The sequence below is a fragment of the Crotalus tigris genome, unplaced genomic scaffold (genome assembly GCF_016545835.1).
Source record: "Crotalus tigris isolate CLP2741 ecotype Arizona unplaced genomic scaffold, ASM1654583v1 scf7180000023720.1715460, whole genome shotgun sequence".
Taxonomy (NCBI): Eukaryota; Metazoa; Chordata; class Lepidosauria; order Squamata; family Viperidae; genus Crotalus; species Crotalus tigris.
In genome coordinates this window covers 1,527,764-1,540,683 of record NW_024100139.1, presented here as the reverse complement: position 1 = coordinate 1,540,683, position 12,920 = coordinate 1,527,764, and the positions used below count along the sequence as shown (strand labels likewise).

The 12,920-nt window shown below is 45.8% G+C and overlaps 1 protein-coding gene across 2 annotated transcripts in view; it reads left to right on the top strand.

Moving 5' to 3' along the window:
• The first annotated feature begins 3 nt into the window (after positions 1–3).
• MED15 (mediator complex subunit 15) overlaps positions 4–12,920 on the top strand; it is a 47,930-nt gene continuing 35,013 nt past the window's right edge. For both annotated transcript variants that reach the window (XM_039321201.1, XM_039321200.1), the window contains exon 1: positions 4–158. In XM_039321201.1, the coding sequence (XP_039177135.1) occupies positions 103–158 (56 nt within the window). In that variant the 5' untranslated portion in view covers positions 4–102. The remainder of the gene's footprint in view (positions 159–12,920) is intronic.

Genomic DNA, 12,920 nt, shown 5'->3' with positions numbered 1-12,920 from the left:
CGGAACTGCATTTCCCGGCGTGCCGCGCGTCGCCACCCACTTCCGTCGGGCCTGCGGAGGCGCTCTGGTTCGGGCGGCGGCGGCGGCGGGGGCAGCGGCGGGATGGAGGAGAGCGAGTGGCGCAGCGCCAACTTCCGGCAGAAGCTCGTCAGCCAGATGTGAGTGGCGGGGCGGCGAGCCCCGCGGGGGCGGCGAGCCCCGCGGGGGCGGCGAGCCCCGCGGGGGCGGCGGGCGGGGGGCGTCGCCCTCGCCTGCGGAGCTGCTCGGCGGGGGGCCCCCGTGGCCCGACCTCTGCGCCAAAGGAAGGGCTGCCCGAGCGGGCTCGGGGCGCGGAGAAGGCGCCAGCGGCTGTCCGGCCTGAGGCCGAAGCTGGGCGCTGGGCAAGAGCCCCGCGGGAGGCCGGAGTCGCCCATCCGTCCCCGGAGGCGGGCGGAAGCTCTGCCCCGTCCGAGGAACGGCCAGGCCTGGGCGGGAGGGAGCGCAGAGCCCCCGCCCTCGGTTGGGGGAGCCCGGCAGGGACGGCCGCCCCCTCCCCTCCCTTCCCCCAGTGCTGCTCCTGGCGCCCCCCTGCCTGGTCTGTAGGGAGGGGCCCGGCCAGGTGGGCCACCTTGCCTTGGGTGGGGGCGGCAGGTATGCTTTGGCCTGCAGGGATACGTGAAAAGGTCACCCCTCCCTCAAATTCAAATGAAGGGCTGTTGCGAATTCTTGCTAGAAAATAACGTTTTAGAACAGGGCATAGAATCTCTTTTGATCTCAGGGTAACCCATACCTCTTCTGTACAAACACTGTGGGATCTGTATCTACCATAACAAATTATTTTACAATTTAGTAAAATTAAAATTTCCTAGCCATTTATTCCTTAGATATACGTAAAGGTTTTGATTCCCTGGAAATACTATTTTTAAAACCAATATTAAATTTTGGGACCAGTTTTCTTAAGATGATTGAACATATTTATAGACTAAACTCAGATATGACTCAACAGCTATGATTCATATCCCATTACTCTTTTTTAAGTGGTTCCAAGCAAATGTCTCTTTTATCGCCTTTATTAGTTAACCTAAGCCATACAAGCATTGTAATAGTACTCCGATCAGATTTGTGGGGTGGAAATGGGAGATAAAATGTATGTTTTAAATTTAGTTGCAGATGATATAATTTTAACTCTCAAATGCTTATTCAGCTAGCTATAGTAAGAAGGAGTTAGATGTGTCAGGACTCCAGTCAATTTTTATAAATCACATTTTATATTTTTCATATTCCCCCTCAAAACACAACTCACCATCTCTCAGTTTCTAGCCTGATGCCTTCATTATGACACTAAAGCGAGCTATCAATATTTCTATCAGGGTGATTGGGTTAACCTGCTCAATTTCAATTAAGTCAGCCAGCAGTGTAAACATGTCTCTAAAAAGCTTTCTGATTTATTCTACCCAAAGAGCAGGAATAGCTTCAATACCTGTGACACGCAGCTGTTTTCTACTTGGGATCCTAGAAAGCTAAGTCAAAATCTTAATCAAGATTTTGTCATTGACAAACATTTTCTGGGCTTACAATTGATCTTCCGACTTTTAACTTTCTCTGCACTTAATGCCTGGAGATGGATTAATAGATCAGCTTCAAAGCCTTTAGTTAGCATTGCAAGATTTTTAGTATATTAGCCCCCATTCCTTTCCTGGCTTTGGTTTTGTGGGTGAGAGGGATGCAGCTAATGATGAAGCATATTTCTTGGCTCTGGTTGATATTCTTAGAGCCAAATAATCAATTGCAGGGACAACTTTACAGTGGAAAGACCTTTAATTCCCCAGATTAATGACATCTCCCTTCAATGCACAATTTCATGTGGTTTTAAGGAGAAATGGGCAGAGATGAGAGAGAAATTACTGACACCACCATCCCAAACTAGAGATGGTCTTATCAAGTGGATTGATTGTTCTTCAAGTAGGCAGTTCTGAAGGTGCCTCAGCCAGATAGGACCACAGGTAAAACCAGCACTTTAAAATTATACCTGCAAACCTCTTGGCAACCGATGTGGACCTTGTAGCACAGGGGAATGTGTGCCTGGGGAGTCTAGGGCCAAAAGCACGTGTCTTGTACCAGCTCCAGTTTCCAGTCTTTAAAGGCAGTTCCATCCAGCGAGCATTGGACGAACTGAGCACCAATGAGAATACGAGTTCCTATTGCCACACTCTCCCACTCCAGGTCAGGCTGCAATTGGATCTCCCAAAGGTCCTTCTTGCCATGACCTACTTGTCTGTCCAGGACAGCCATGGCTCCATGGACAGGCTCTCTTTCAGGCATGATGCTGACCATTTCAGAAGCAATGCTAGAGTTGGCAGAAGCTCTCCCTGAATAAACAATTGTTCTGTCTTGGTTGGGTTCAACATAAACCTGTTTCTTCCCATCCCACCATGAGGCCTTCCAGAGGCTGTGTATGAATCAATCAGGGTGTCTACATTGGAGACATTTAGTTTAATATCCATTCGATATTCCTATAATGCCTGTTAGCAAAGTTCTCAGAGTGATTTGTGGTTTTTCACCTCTCATGAAAAGCTTCATAAAAAGAATCAAACTAGAGCTGGAAGGACCTTGGAGGTCTTCTAGTCCAACCCCCTGGTCAAGCAGGAGAACTTATACCATCTCAGAGAGGTGATTGTCCAGTCTCTTCTTAAAAACCTCCAGTGATGAAGCACCCACAACGTCTGAAGGCAAGCTGTTCCACTGGTTAATTGTCCTCCCTGTTAGGAAGTTTCTCCTTAATTCCAGGTTGCTTCTCTCCTTGATTAATTTCCAACCATTGTTTCTTGTCCTGCCCTCTGGTGCTTTGGAAAATAAATTGACCCCCCCTCTTCTTTGTGACACCTTCTCAAATACTGGAATACTGCTATCATGTCACCCCTAGGCCTTCTTTTCTCTAGGCTAGCCACACCCAATTCCTGCAACCATTCTTCATATGTTTTTGTCTCCAAGCCCTTAATTATCTCAGTTGCTCTTCTTTGTACTTTTTCCAAAGTCTCGATGACTTTTTTGTAATATGACCAAAACTGAATGCAGTATTCTAGGTGTGGCCTTATTAAAGCTTTATAAAGCAGTACTAACACTTCATGTGATTTTGATTCTACATCTCTGTTCATACAACCAAGGATTGTGTTAGATTTTTTGGCTGCTGTTGCACACTAATTCATGTTTAAGTGATCATCCACTAGGACTCCAAGGTCCCTCTCACAGTTACTGTTTTTGAGCCAGGTTCCGCCTAATCTGTACTTTTACCTTTGGTTTTTTCTGCCCAGGTGTAAAACCTTGCTTTTCTCCACATTAAAGTTCATTTTGTTGGATAGTCTGTCAAGATCCTTTTGGATCCTGAGCTTGTCTTCTGGAATATTGGCTATTCCTGCCAGCTTAGTATCATCTGCAAATTTGATGAGTTCCCCTTCTGTTCCTTCATCTAAGTCATTGATGAAGATATTGAAGAGTCCTGGGCCTAAGATGGAACCTTGTGGTACCCCACTGCTTACTTCCCTCCATATAGAATAGAATAGAATAGAATAGAATAGAATAGAATAGAATAGAATACCTTGGAGGTCTTCTAGTCCAGCCCCCTGCTCAAGCAGGAGAACCTACACCGTCTCAGACAGGTGAATGTCCACTCTCCTTTTAAAAATCTCCAGTGATGGAGTGCCCACGATTTCTGGGGGTAAGCTGTTCCACTGGTTGATTGTCCTCACTGTCAGGAAGTTTCTCCTTAGTTCCAGGTTGCTTCTCTCTTTGATCAGTTTCCAACCATTGTTTCTTGTCCTGCCCTCTGGTGCTTTGGTGAACAACCTGCTCCCCTCTGCCCTGTGGCAGCCCCTCAGAAACTGGAACACTGCTATCATGTCTCCCCTATTTCTTCTTTTCTTTTGACTAGCCAAATCCAAGTTCTGTAGCTGTTCTTCGTATGTGTTAGTGTCCAGGCCTTTGATCATCTTAATTGCTCTTCTCTGAATTTTTTCCAAACTCTCAACATCTTTTTTGTGATATGGTAACCAAAATTTGCTGCAGTATTCCAGGTGTGGTCTTACTAAGGCTTTATAAAGCGGTAATAATACTTTGTGTGATCTTGATTCTATGCCTCTGTTTGTACAACCCAGGATTGTATTAGCTTTTTTGGCTGCTGCTGCACACTGCTGGCTATAGTCAACTGATCGTCTACTAGGACTCCAAGGTCTCTCTCACAGTTACTATTTTTAAGCCAGGTCCCGCCCAATCTGTATTTGTACCTTTGAGTTTTCCTGCCTAAATGTAAGACTTTGCTTTTCTCCACATTGAAATTCATTTTGTTGGATAGGTGTCAACGCTGCTAACATTGGATGTTCTTGCTTTGACAACAGATGGAAATGCAGCCATTTTCTCTATTGCTTTTAGAATTGCTGCTGGGAGGGGGAATAGGGATGAGAGTCCAGCTAGTCATAACAATAATAACTTAGTTGTGGGAACCCAAGGATACAGAGCCCGGAGCTGATAGTGTTTTGGCAGGCTGGAGAGCTGGGGAGAAAGCCCGTGCTTCAAGCTAATTGGGGAATGTGATTTATGACTGTTTTATTGGAGGAGGGAATTGCACTTTTGTTACTTTGTATCCAGGGGAGGGGAATTTAGTTTTTGGTTTCAATTATGTAGTGCCGATATGTTGTTTCTTGAATAAAAGATTCTTTAAGGTAAACAATGCCTCGCAGTTCTTTTGAAAACTTTCATCTATTGGAACCATGACAGATTCTGATTCTCCAGTAGTCAGCAGTTATTTCTTTTTTCAGTTTTTTTTTCGAATCAGAAAGTTATTTTTATAATTCCATCAAAAACTTTTTAGGGTATAATCTTGAAAGTTTTTTAGTTCCTAAATTTATCCAGACTGTAGTATTTTAAATCAAATTTTAGTATATCCCTTTCCTCCTTAATATTAATTTGCCACTTCCATCTGTAAGGGAATGGAGATATAGTCCCCTCTCTTGAATTTCCAGAGGTTTTCTTGTTTTGGGGATCTTTCTCAAGGATTCAGTTAGTAGACAGAAGAAAGAAGATCAGTACTCTCACCAATTCCAAGCACGCTGTTCACCGATGTTCAGGTTCGTGCTCTGGGACTTCGGATGCAAGTAGCTTGGGCTAGGCGCTGATCTCACGGTAGCCTTTCTCCTGTCAGGTTCAGAGGGCTTCCCCCGGATCAGACGGAGCGATTGCCATCGCTTCGTGATCAATGGAGCACCCCTCCTTCATGGTCACCTCTTCAGGGCGACTTCGACCCCATCTAGGGTCCCCCCTGGCAGGACGAAACTAGCCGTGGGGAACGGAGGTCTGCTGTCATGCAGCAATTCGCTACAGATGCAAAACTGGAAGTCCCTAAAATTCTTTTTTCCTTCAAAGGGTGTTGGCCTTTTGTTGGGAGCACTGACGAGAACACTACTTGTGCTCCTAGCTGCTTAACTTTGTTGCCTAGTTGTTTGTAGTTCCTCACTATTGCATTCAGGTTGTTTGTTGTGTCGTTCATCCCAATGTGGAGGAGGAGGAAGGGGTAGTAATCTGTAGCCTAATTATTTTGGTTAGGTTGTCAGCCCAACTTTGATTTGTGCTCCAGGGAGACAGCATATCTCCCTGGATTGTATATCTGGTCTGCAGATGGATGGTTCTGTTCCTTTGAGGACGGAGTCTCCTATTACCAACACTCTCCTTTCTTTTTTGGGGGGGGGGGATGCAGTCTGGGATACTTTTCTGTTTATCTCAGGTGTGTTTGTTGAAGTGACTTTTTAGTGACCTTTTTAGGGATGTTTCAAGTTGTCTTTTTGCTAGGTGTTTGCATGTCTTTTTTGAGGGGGGGTTGTGAGTCTGCATGTTTCCGTTTAAGGGGAGAAATCGATTGATCAGTTTTAGTGGGACTGTTTCTGGTTGGGCAGAAGGAATTTGTTTGTTGTATGCTGTTTCTTTGGGTATTGTGATTTCTTCTGTGTGTGACATACCTCCATTTGTCTTCTTCCAAGGGTTTATCGGTGAGGTCAAGTCCTCTAGGAGTTATTTGTTCATTGTTTGGTTCCGTTTGGGTGGAGCTTGGGTTTGGCTAGAGTTGCTTCTAAATTCCTAATCTTTTCCTGTAGTAGTTCGCATAATTTGTATCTGATGCATGTATAGTTGGGGTGTTCTTCATCAGTGCATACATGGAACATGTATTGCATACCACAATAGCCTCAGTTGCCTGTTCCATGAGTTTGGTGTTTGGTGGTTTCTGTCTTGCTGCCTTGCCGCCACCTATAGGCCTCTGGTCCACTGCTGCTTCGCCGCTGTTGCCTACAGGCCTTCCGGTCTGCCGCTGCTGCCTCGCCTCCACCTGCAGGCCTCCTGGTCCGCCACTGCTGCCTTGCCTCCACCTGCAGGCTTCCTGGTTTGCCGCTGCTGCCTTGCTTCTGCCTGCAGGCCTCCCGGTCCTCAGAAAAGGACGCTGTCGCCTGCAGGCCTCTGGTTCGCCGCTGTTGCCTCATCAGCACCTGCAGTCCTCCCACCTCGCTGCTGCTGCTTCTCCGCCACCCACGGGCCTCCCAATCCCCTGCTGCCACCGCCCACCACCTCTGTGCTGTCCCCAGTGCCTCACTGACCCGCTGCCTCGCATTTCCGCCGGCCATCTCCTTTTCGCTTCCCCAGCCATCTCACTGGTCCTCTGCCTCATGCTGCCATCGACTGCCTCCTTTCCATCTATATGCTGTAGATGTAAGACCATTAAGGACTAGTCATTGAGTACGGTTTGAGTTACAAATCCATCTGGTGGTGATGCTGTCTATCCCACATTTTTGTAGCTTATCAAGAAGCAGGTTGTGGTCTACTTTGTCAAATGCCCTGCTGAAATCTAAATATACTAAATATACTATGTTCACAGATCTGTTCAGAAGGGAAGATCCCTTCTAACAGCTCAAGGCTGGACAGTCCAGAGATCTCTCTTATCCTCCCAATACAACCACCAGAGTTCCTATTCCCTGTATTGAATGGGTCCAAAATGTTGTAAAGCAGGTGGGTTAAGGAGTAAAATGTATTCCTTAATTATTTAAGACACCAATTTTGATCCTTAAGCTTTATCTAAAATGTCATTCCTTCCAATTCCATGAAGAATCTAAAAGGTTCCTATCCCTATTCTGGACTGGCACGTTTTTGAGGCAAGTTGGAATCAGCCAGAGGTGTAAAAAAGGATGTAGAAGCAGGAGGGCCTGATACTACAGAGGGCAAGATCCTTGAGAGAGGTGCCTGCTAATTGTAGGGAAAACTTCAGTACTTCCAGTCTGGTTAATCGAAGCTGGCTATTGCCTGTTTTCTGGGAAGAGATTGAGTCTGTAACCCTTGAGGAACTGGAGTAGATTCATGGGCCTGCAAACGTGACCAAATGAATGTTAGATCCAGGCCCCCTCCTGACTGGGTTAAAGCCTCCTGGGAAGTGGGATATGGTGGGGTCCAAGTGGTGGTAAATTTGTTCTTGAGTAAGGGGATGGTTCCTTGATGGAGAAGTGCACCTTAAAAACATCTCTGGACCCAACAGTGTTAGTTAATATCCATTCAGTCTCCAACCTTCCCTTTTGGGGGAAGGTTGTTGAGATATTAGGCATTCACATTGCAGCTCGGGGGGGGGGGGCTAGAAGAAATGGATTAGCTGCCTTTTTTCAGTCCAATTTCAATCGTGGTTGTAGCATGGAGAGGGAGATGGCATCCACAGCCTGAAGATTGGGAAGTTCTACGCTGGAGGGGGCTGCTGGCTTGATGGCAGACTCCACCTTCCCCCTTCTGATTTCCACCCATCCATCTTCTGGTTATCATATTGATGTATTCTTATTGTGTTCTTTTTCTTTGTTTTATTCTGTTTTACTTCTGTTTATACTTTTTTTGTTTCTTTTTATGGTAAGCTACCTAGAGTAGTCCCATGGCAAGATAGGTGGCAAATAAATTTAACAAATAAATAAATAGATTGCATTTGTAGATGATCTCTGGTGGAGCCAGAACGGGGATGATACAACTCTCGTGGTTTGACAGACTCCAGATTCAAGTCAAATTCAGATCTCTTTAGCAGCCTTGGAGACCATCAATCATGGTATCCATCTGGATCAAACATAGTGTAGTCAGAGTGTTGTCTCAGTTTCTAGAGGCTGTTCAGGTCTGGATGGGAAGAAATAAATTGAAACTGAACTGGAGCAAGATCACCTAGTTCTAGGAATTTATTAATCTCATTTTTCAATGGAGCTGCATTTCCCCGTGTTACAGTGTGCAATTTGGTTTTCTTTCTGGAATGATAGCTGTTGCTTGAGGAGGAGATAGCAGCTACAGCCAAGAAAGGCTTTGCACAGATTGTACTAATTGTGTCTTTTCTTGGATCATGGTACCCTGTTAATGGCCACTCATGGCTCAGTCAACCTTGTATATGAATTATGACATGTACCTATAGAAGAGGACAGAGGTTACAGTGGATGAAGCTGCCTTTGGAGACTACCCAAAAACCACAGCCCTATTCAGAATGCAGTGGTGTGAGCTGCAGTGGTTACAGGCTGGCTTCCAGATGTGGTCCAACATACTGGTTGCCATCTGTACAACCTGTTTGCAGGATCACCCATCTTCCGTTGAATCTGCCTGTCCAATGAGACTTGAGTAGGTGGGCTATTGTTAAGAGAAGCTGATTATAGGCATGCTAGACAGGATCTGGGGAATCCTCTCCCACCGTTCAATGTTTTAAAGTGTTCCCAAGCAGCCCCCACCCCACAGTTCTTCCGGGCAATTCAGTCCATCAGTCTGCTCCGTCGGCACGATCACTCATCCTCTTTTCCCAGATCCCAGGCGTTGTATTTCCCACCCCCTTTTCCTCACTGCCGGCAATGGGGAATGCGATGAAAGGCGATGGCCACATTGTTATGGTTAATTCTATCCATGAGAATCCACAAACAGTCACTTTGTAGTTAAGGAAGGAAGGGAGAGTCATAATCCCCCCATGCTTACCCTCCTCCCTTTTCGTAGTATGATAGAATCCAGAATAGAGTAAGAATTGGTTTTTCATCAGAGTAGGTATATAGAAATGAAATATAATTGGATTCTGACATCCTGCCCCCCTTAAAAATAAGAGAGATCCACCTATAAAGAAAACAAAACAGGTATAAAAGTTAGTCTGGCTTGTTAGGATATTCTGTATGAAACCTCTTTAACAGCTTCGGGGCTCTGACATGACGTTTATGGACCCACTCATTTTTTGAGGCGGGGAGGTGTTTCCATGCTACTAGGTATTGAGTTGTCCCATGATATCTCCTAGAGTCTAGGATTTCCTTTATCTCGAAGTGTTGTTCTCCTTCCACCATGATTGGGGGTGGGGGGGTTGGCCATAAGGGTGACTGTTGTTCTCTTTTCAGCAAACTGCAGTGGAAAATTTGTATTTGCCTAAGATTTTTGGGTAGTTCTAATTCTACTGTTACTGGGTTTATAATTCTTTTAATTGGAAGAATTTTGGTCCAAGTTTTTTACAGGGTTGTAGGGATTTTAGGTATTTTGTAGATAAGTACACCATTTCTCCTATAATGAATGGTGTAGGTTCGACCTTTTTTTATCTACGTGTTTTGTATGCTTGCCTAGCTTCATCTAGGGCTTTTCTAAGTATTGGCCAGGTGTTTTGTAATTGTTCCATCCATTCTTTCAGTGATGGGATTGCTGGTTCATTTGGGGTTAGTTCTGGCATGGGGTTGAAATTTGACCGGTAGCTATTTGAAAAGGAGTGTAACCTGTGCTGGAGTGGACTGCATTATTGTAAACCACTTCTGCGAAAGGGAGTGGGTCCATCCAATCCGATTGCTAGAAATTAAGAAAGCATCTTATATATTGCTCACGTACTGAGTTCGAATTTTCCACTTGACCATTCGACTGCGGGTGATGGCTAGATGTCAGTCCCTGAGTGGTCCCTAAGATGAATAAAAATTCCTTCCAAAATGCAGACGTAAATTGCACTCCCCTATCAGATATGATGCGTTGGAGTGCCCCATACAATCTGTAAATATGCTGCACGAAAAGTTTTGCTAAGGCTTTTGCAGTGGGAATCTTTTGGCAAGGGATAAAGTGCACCTGTTTGGAAAACAAGACCGTGACCGTCCAGACGACAGTATTCCATTGCTTTCTGGTAATTCCACTATAAAATCCTTGGCTATTTCCCTCCAGGGGGCTGAGGGATTTGCCACTGTTTGTAACAGTCCGGGCGATTTCCCTTGCAACCTCTTTGCAGTTGCAACCTCTTTGAAGTTCCCTTGCAACCTCTTTACACTTTGGGCAGCTGGCCACGTAACTTTCTATGTCCTTTTTCATGGATGGCCACCAAAATTGCCGTTTAATTAAGTGTAATGTTTTTACAAATCCAAAATGCCCTGCTGATTTTGTGTCATGGCAAAGCTGCACGAATGTGACTCTTTGAGTGGTTGGTATATATAATTTTTCCCCCATCTAAGGCAGTCTGTCTTTCATTGTGCACACGTGTTTATTTTTCTGGAACCATTCATCTGTTTCCAAACTTTTCCGGAATTCAATTTCGGTTTGGTTACCTAGCTGCGGTTTTAATTTAGCTTGGGCTCTGGTGATTACTGGCGCTGCCAGTTGTGATTCCACCATCATCGGTTTAGAGTTGGTGGCTCGCGTGCTGTTACATTGGGGCATGTGAGATAGTGCATCTGCCATTTCCCCCTGGCAAATATTTGAGCGTAAAGTGGAATTGGTGAAAATGTTGGGACCAACGGGCTTGCTTGGGGTTGAGCTTCCTGGGTGTTTTCAAGGCTTCCAAATTTTTGTGGTCTGTCCACACCTGGAAAGGGATTTTATTGCCTTCCAGGAACTGGCGCCACGTGAATAATGACCAACGTATCCCGTATGCCTCTTTCTCCCACATGGTCCAGCGCTGTTCCATTTCCGTGAGTTTCTTGGATGTATACGCACAGGGTTGCAATACCCCTTCATCGTTTTCTTGTAATAGTACAGCCCCCACTGCCACATCACTTGCATCTGCCTGTATTACGAAGGGCTTATCCATGTCTGGGTGCCTCAGTACTGGTTCGGCAGAAAAAAGTCTCTTCAATCTCTCAAATGCCGCTTGGCACTCCATTGTCCATGTTAGTGGCTGGCTAGGTTTTACTGAGGATGCTCCCTTTGTTTTTAGTAAATTCGTGAGAGGCAAGGCTATTTGGGCAAATGAGGGAATGAATTGGCGGTAAAAGTTTGCGAAACCCAGGAAACTTTGCAGTTGCTTTCTTGTGCGGGGTGGTGCCCATTCTAGTACTGCTCTGATCTTCTTTGGGTCCATTTCAATGCCCTGTGGGGATATGCGATAACCTAGGTAGTCTATCCTTTCCTGGTGGAATTCCCATTTTGATAGTTTGGCATATAGGTGGGCGGCTCGCAGTTTCTTTAAAACCGCTCTGACTAGGTTGACATGTTCCTCTTTTGATTCGGTGAAGATAAGGATGTCATCTAAGTAAACCAGGACCCCCTTAAATAGGTGCTCCCTTAGTATCTCGTTGATTAATTGCATAAATACTGGGGAGGGGCCCTTGTAATCCAAATGGCAAAACTTTGAATTGGTAGCCCCCCATTGGGCAGTTAAATGCGGTTTTCCATTCATCCCCTTCCTTAATTCTCACGTGGTAATGTTTCCCTTAGATCTAGTTTAGTAAAAAAAAATTCCTTTCGAGAAGTGTGACAGCATGTTTTTCATGAGGGGCAGAGGGTATAGGTTGCTTTCACTGATTGCATTCAGGAGCCTATAATCCACGCATAAGCGTAAAGAGCCATCTTTCTTCTCTCTAAAGAGGACCGGGGCGGCCACTTTAGGCTTGGCTGGTTCAATGAACCCTCTCTCTAGGTTTTTCTTTATGAATCTTTCCATTTCCTCCTTCTCCTTTGGGCTCATGGAGTATAATCTGGGCTTCGGGAGTTTTGCCCCAGGCTTGAATTCTATGGCACAGTCGGTGGGTCAGTGGGGGGGGGGAAGCTCATCTGCCCTCTCCTAGGTGAAAACTTCAGCAAGATCTCTGTATTCCTCTGGTATTTCTGGTAGCCCCTTTTCTTCTCCCATGGACGCTTTTTCCATTCTTAATTTTGGTAGATCCCCTTGGGGTTTTAAATCCGTGGGGTCCCCTTTCGGGAAATTGATTTCTGCCATCCTCCAATTTACCCAGGGGTTCCATTTCTTTAACTGTTCCATCCCTAGGATGTTGGGTATTCCATGCCTGGGGTCACTACAAATGTTATGTCTTCCTCGTGGTTGCCCAGGGAGAGGTGGATTGGTAATGTGGTAGGGTAGCTGGCACCCCCCCTGCTATGGACCCATCTAACTGACCAAATGAGATTGGTTGTTCTAGCTTTCTTGACAGAATGCCCAGATTCCCCACTAGCGTCGGGCTAATGAGGCAGCGAGTGTAGCCAGAGTCTATTAAGGCTTTCACCTTGACAGCTTCGGGTATGGAGGGAATTAATATAGTCACTGTCTTGAGGATGAGTGTGATGGGTCCACTTATCAGAGGTTCGCCCTCCGAGCTGTCGTCTGAGGCGTCCACCAGCTCTGAGGTGTAGGCTGGAATTCCCCCCCCCCCGATGGGTAGAGATAGGGGATTCCACAGCCTCCATCATTCTCATGGCACATTCTTTTGGCTTAGCTGGAGACTTCCCAGATTTGTTGGCTGGTAATCTGTCTGGGTTGTGCTAGGGGGCTTTCGAGTGGCATTCTACAGCCCGATGCCCCTCTCTCCCACATTTGAAGCAGCCCATTTGCTTCTTGGCTATAGCCGATGGTTTCACTGGTTAGTGCATCGACTCAAGAGGTGAGCGGCTCCATCATTTTCCTTGGCGGTGCCTCTTCAGTAGGTCGATCTCTGCTTCCTCTGCCAGGACGTACCATTCATCAAGTTGGT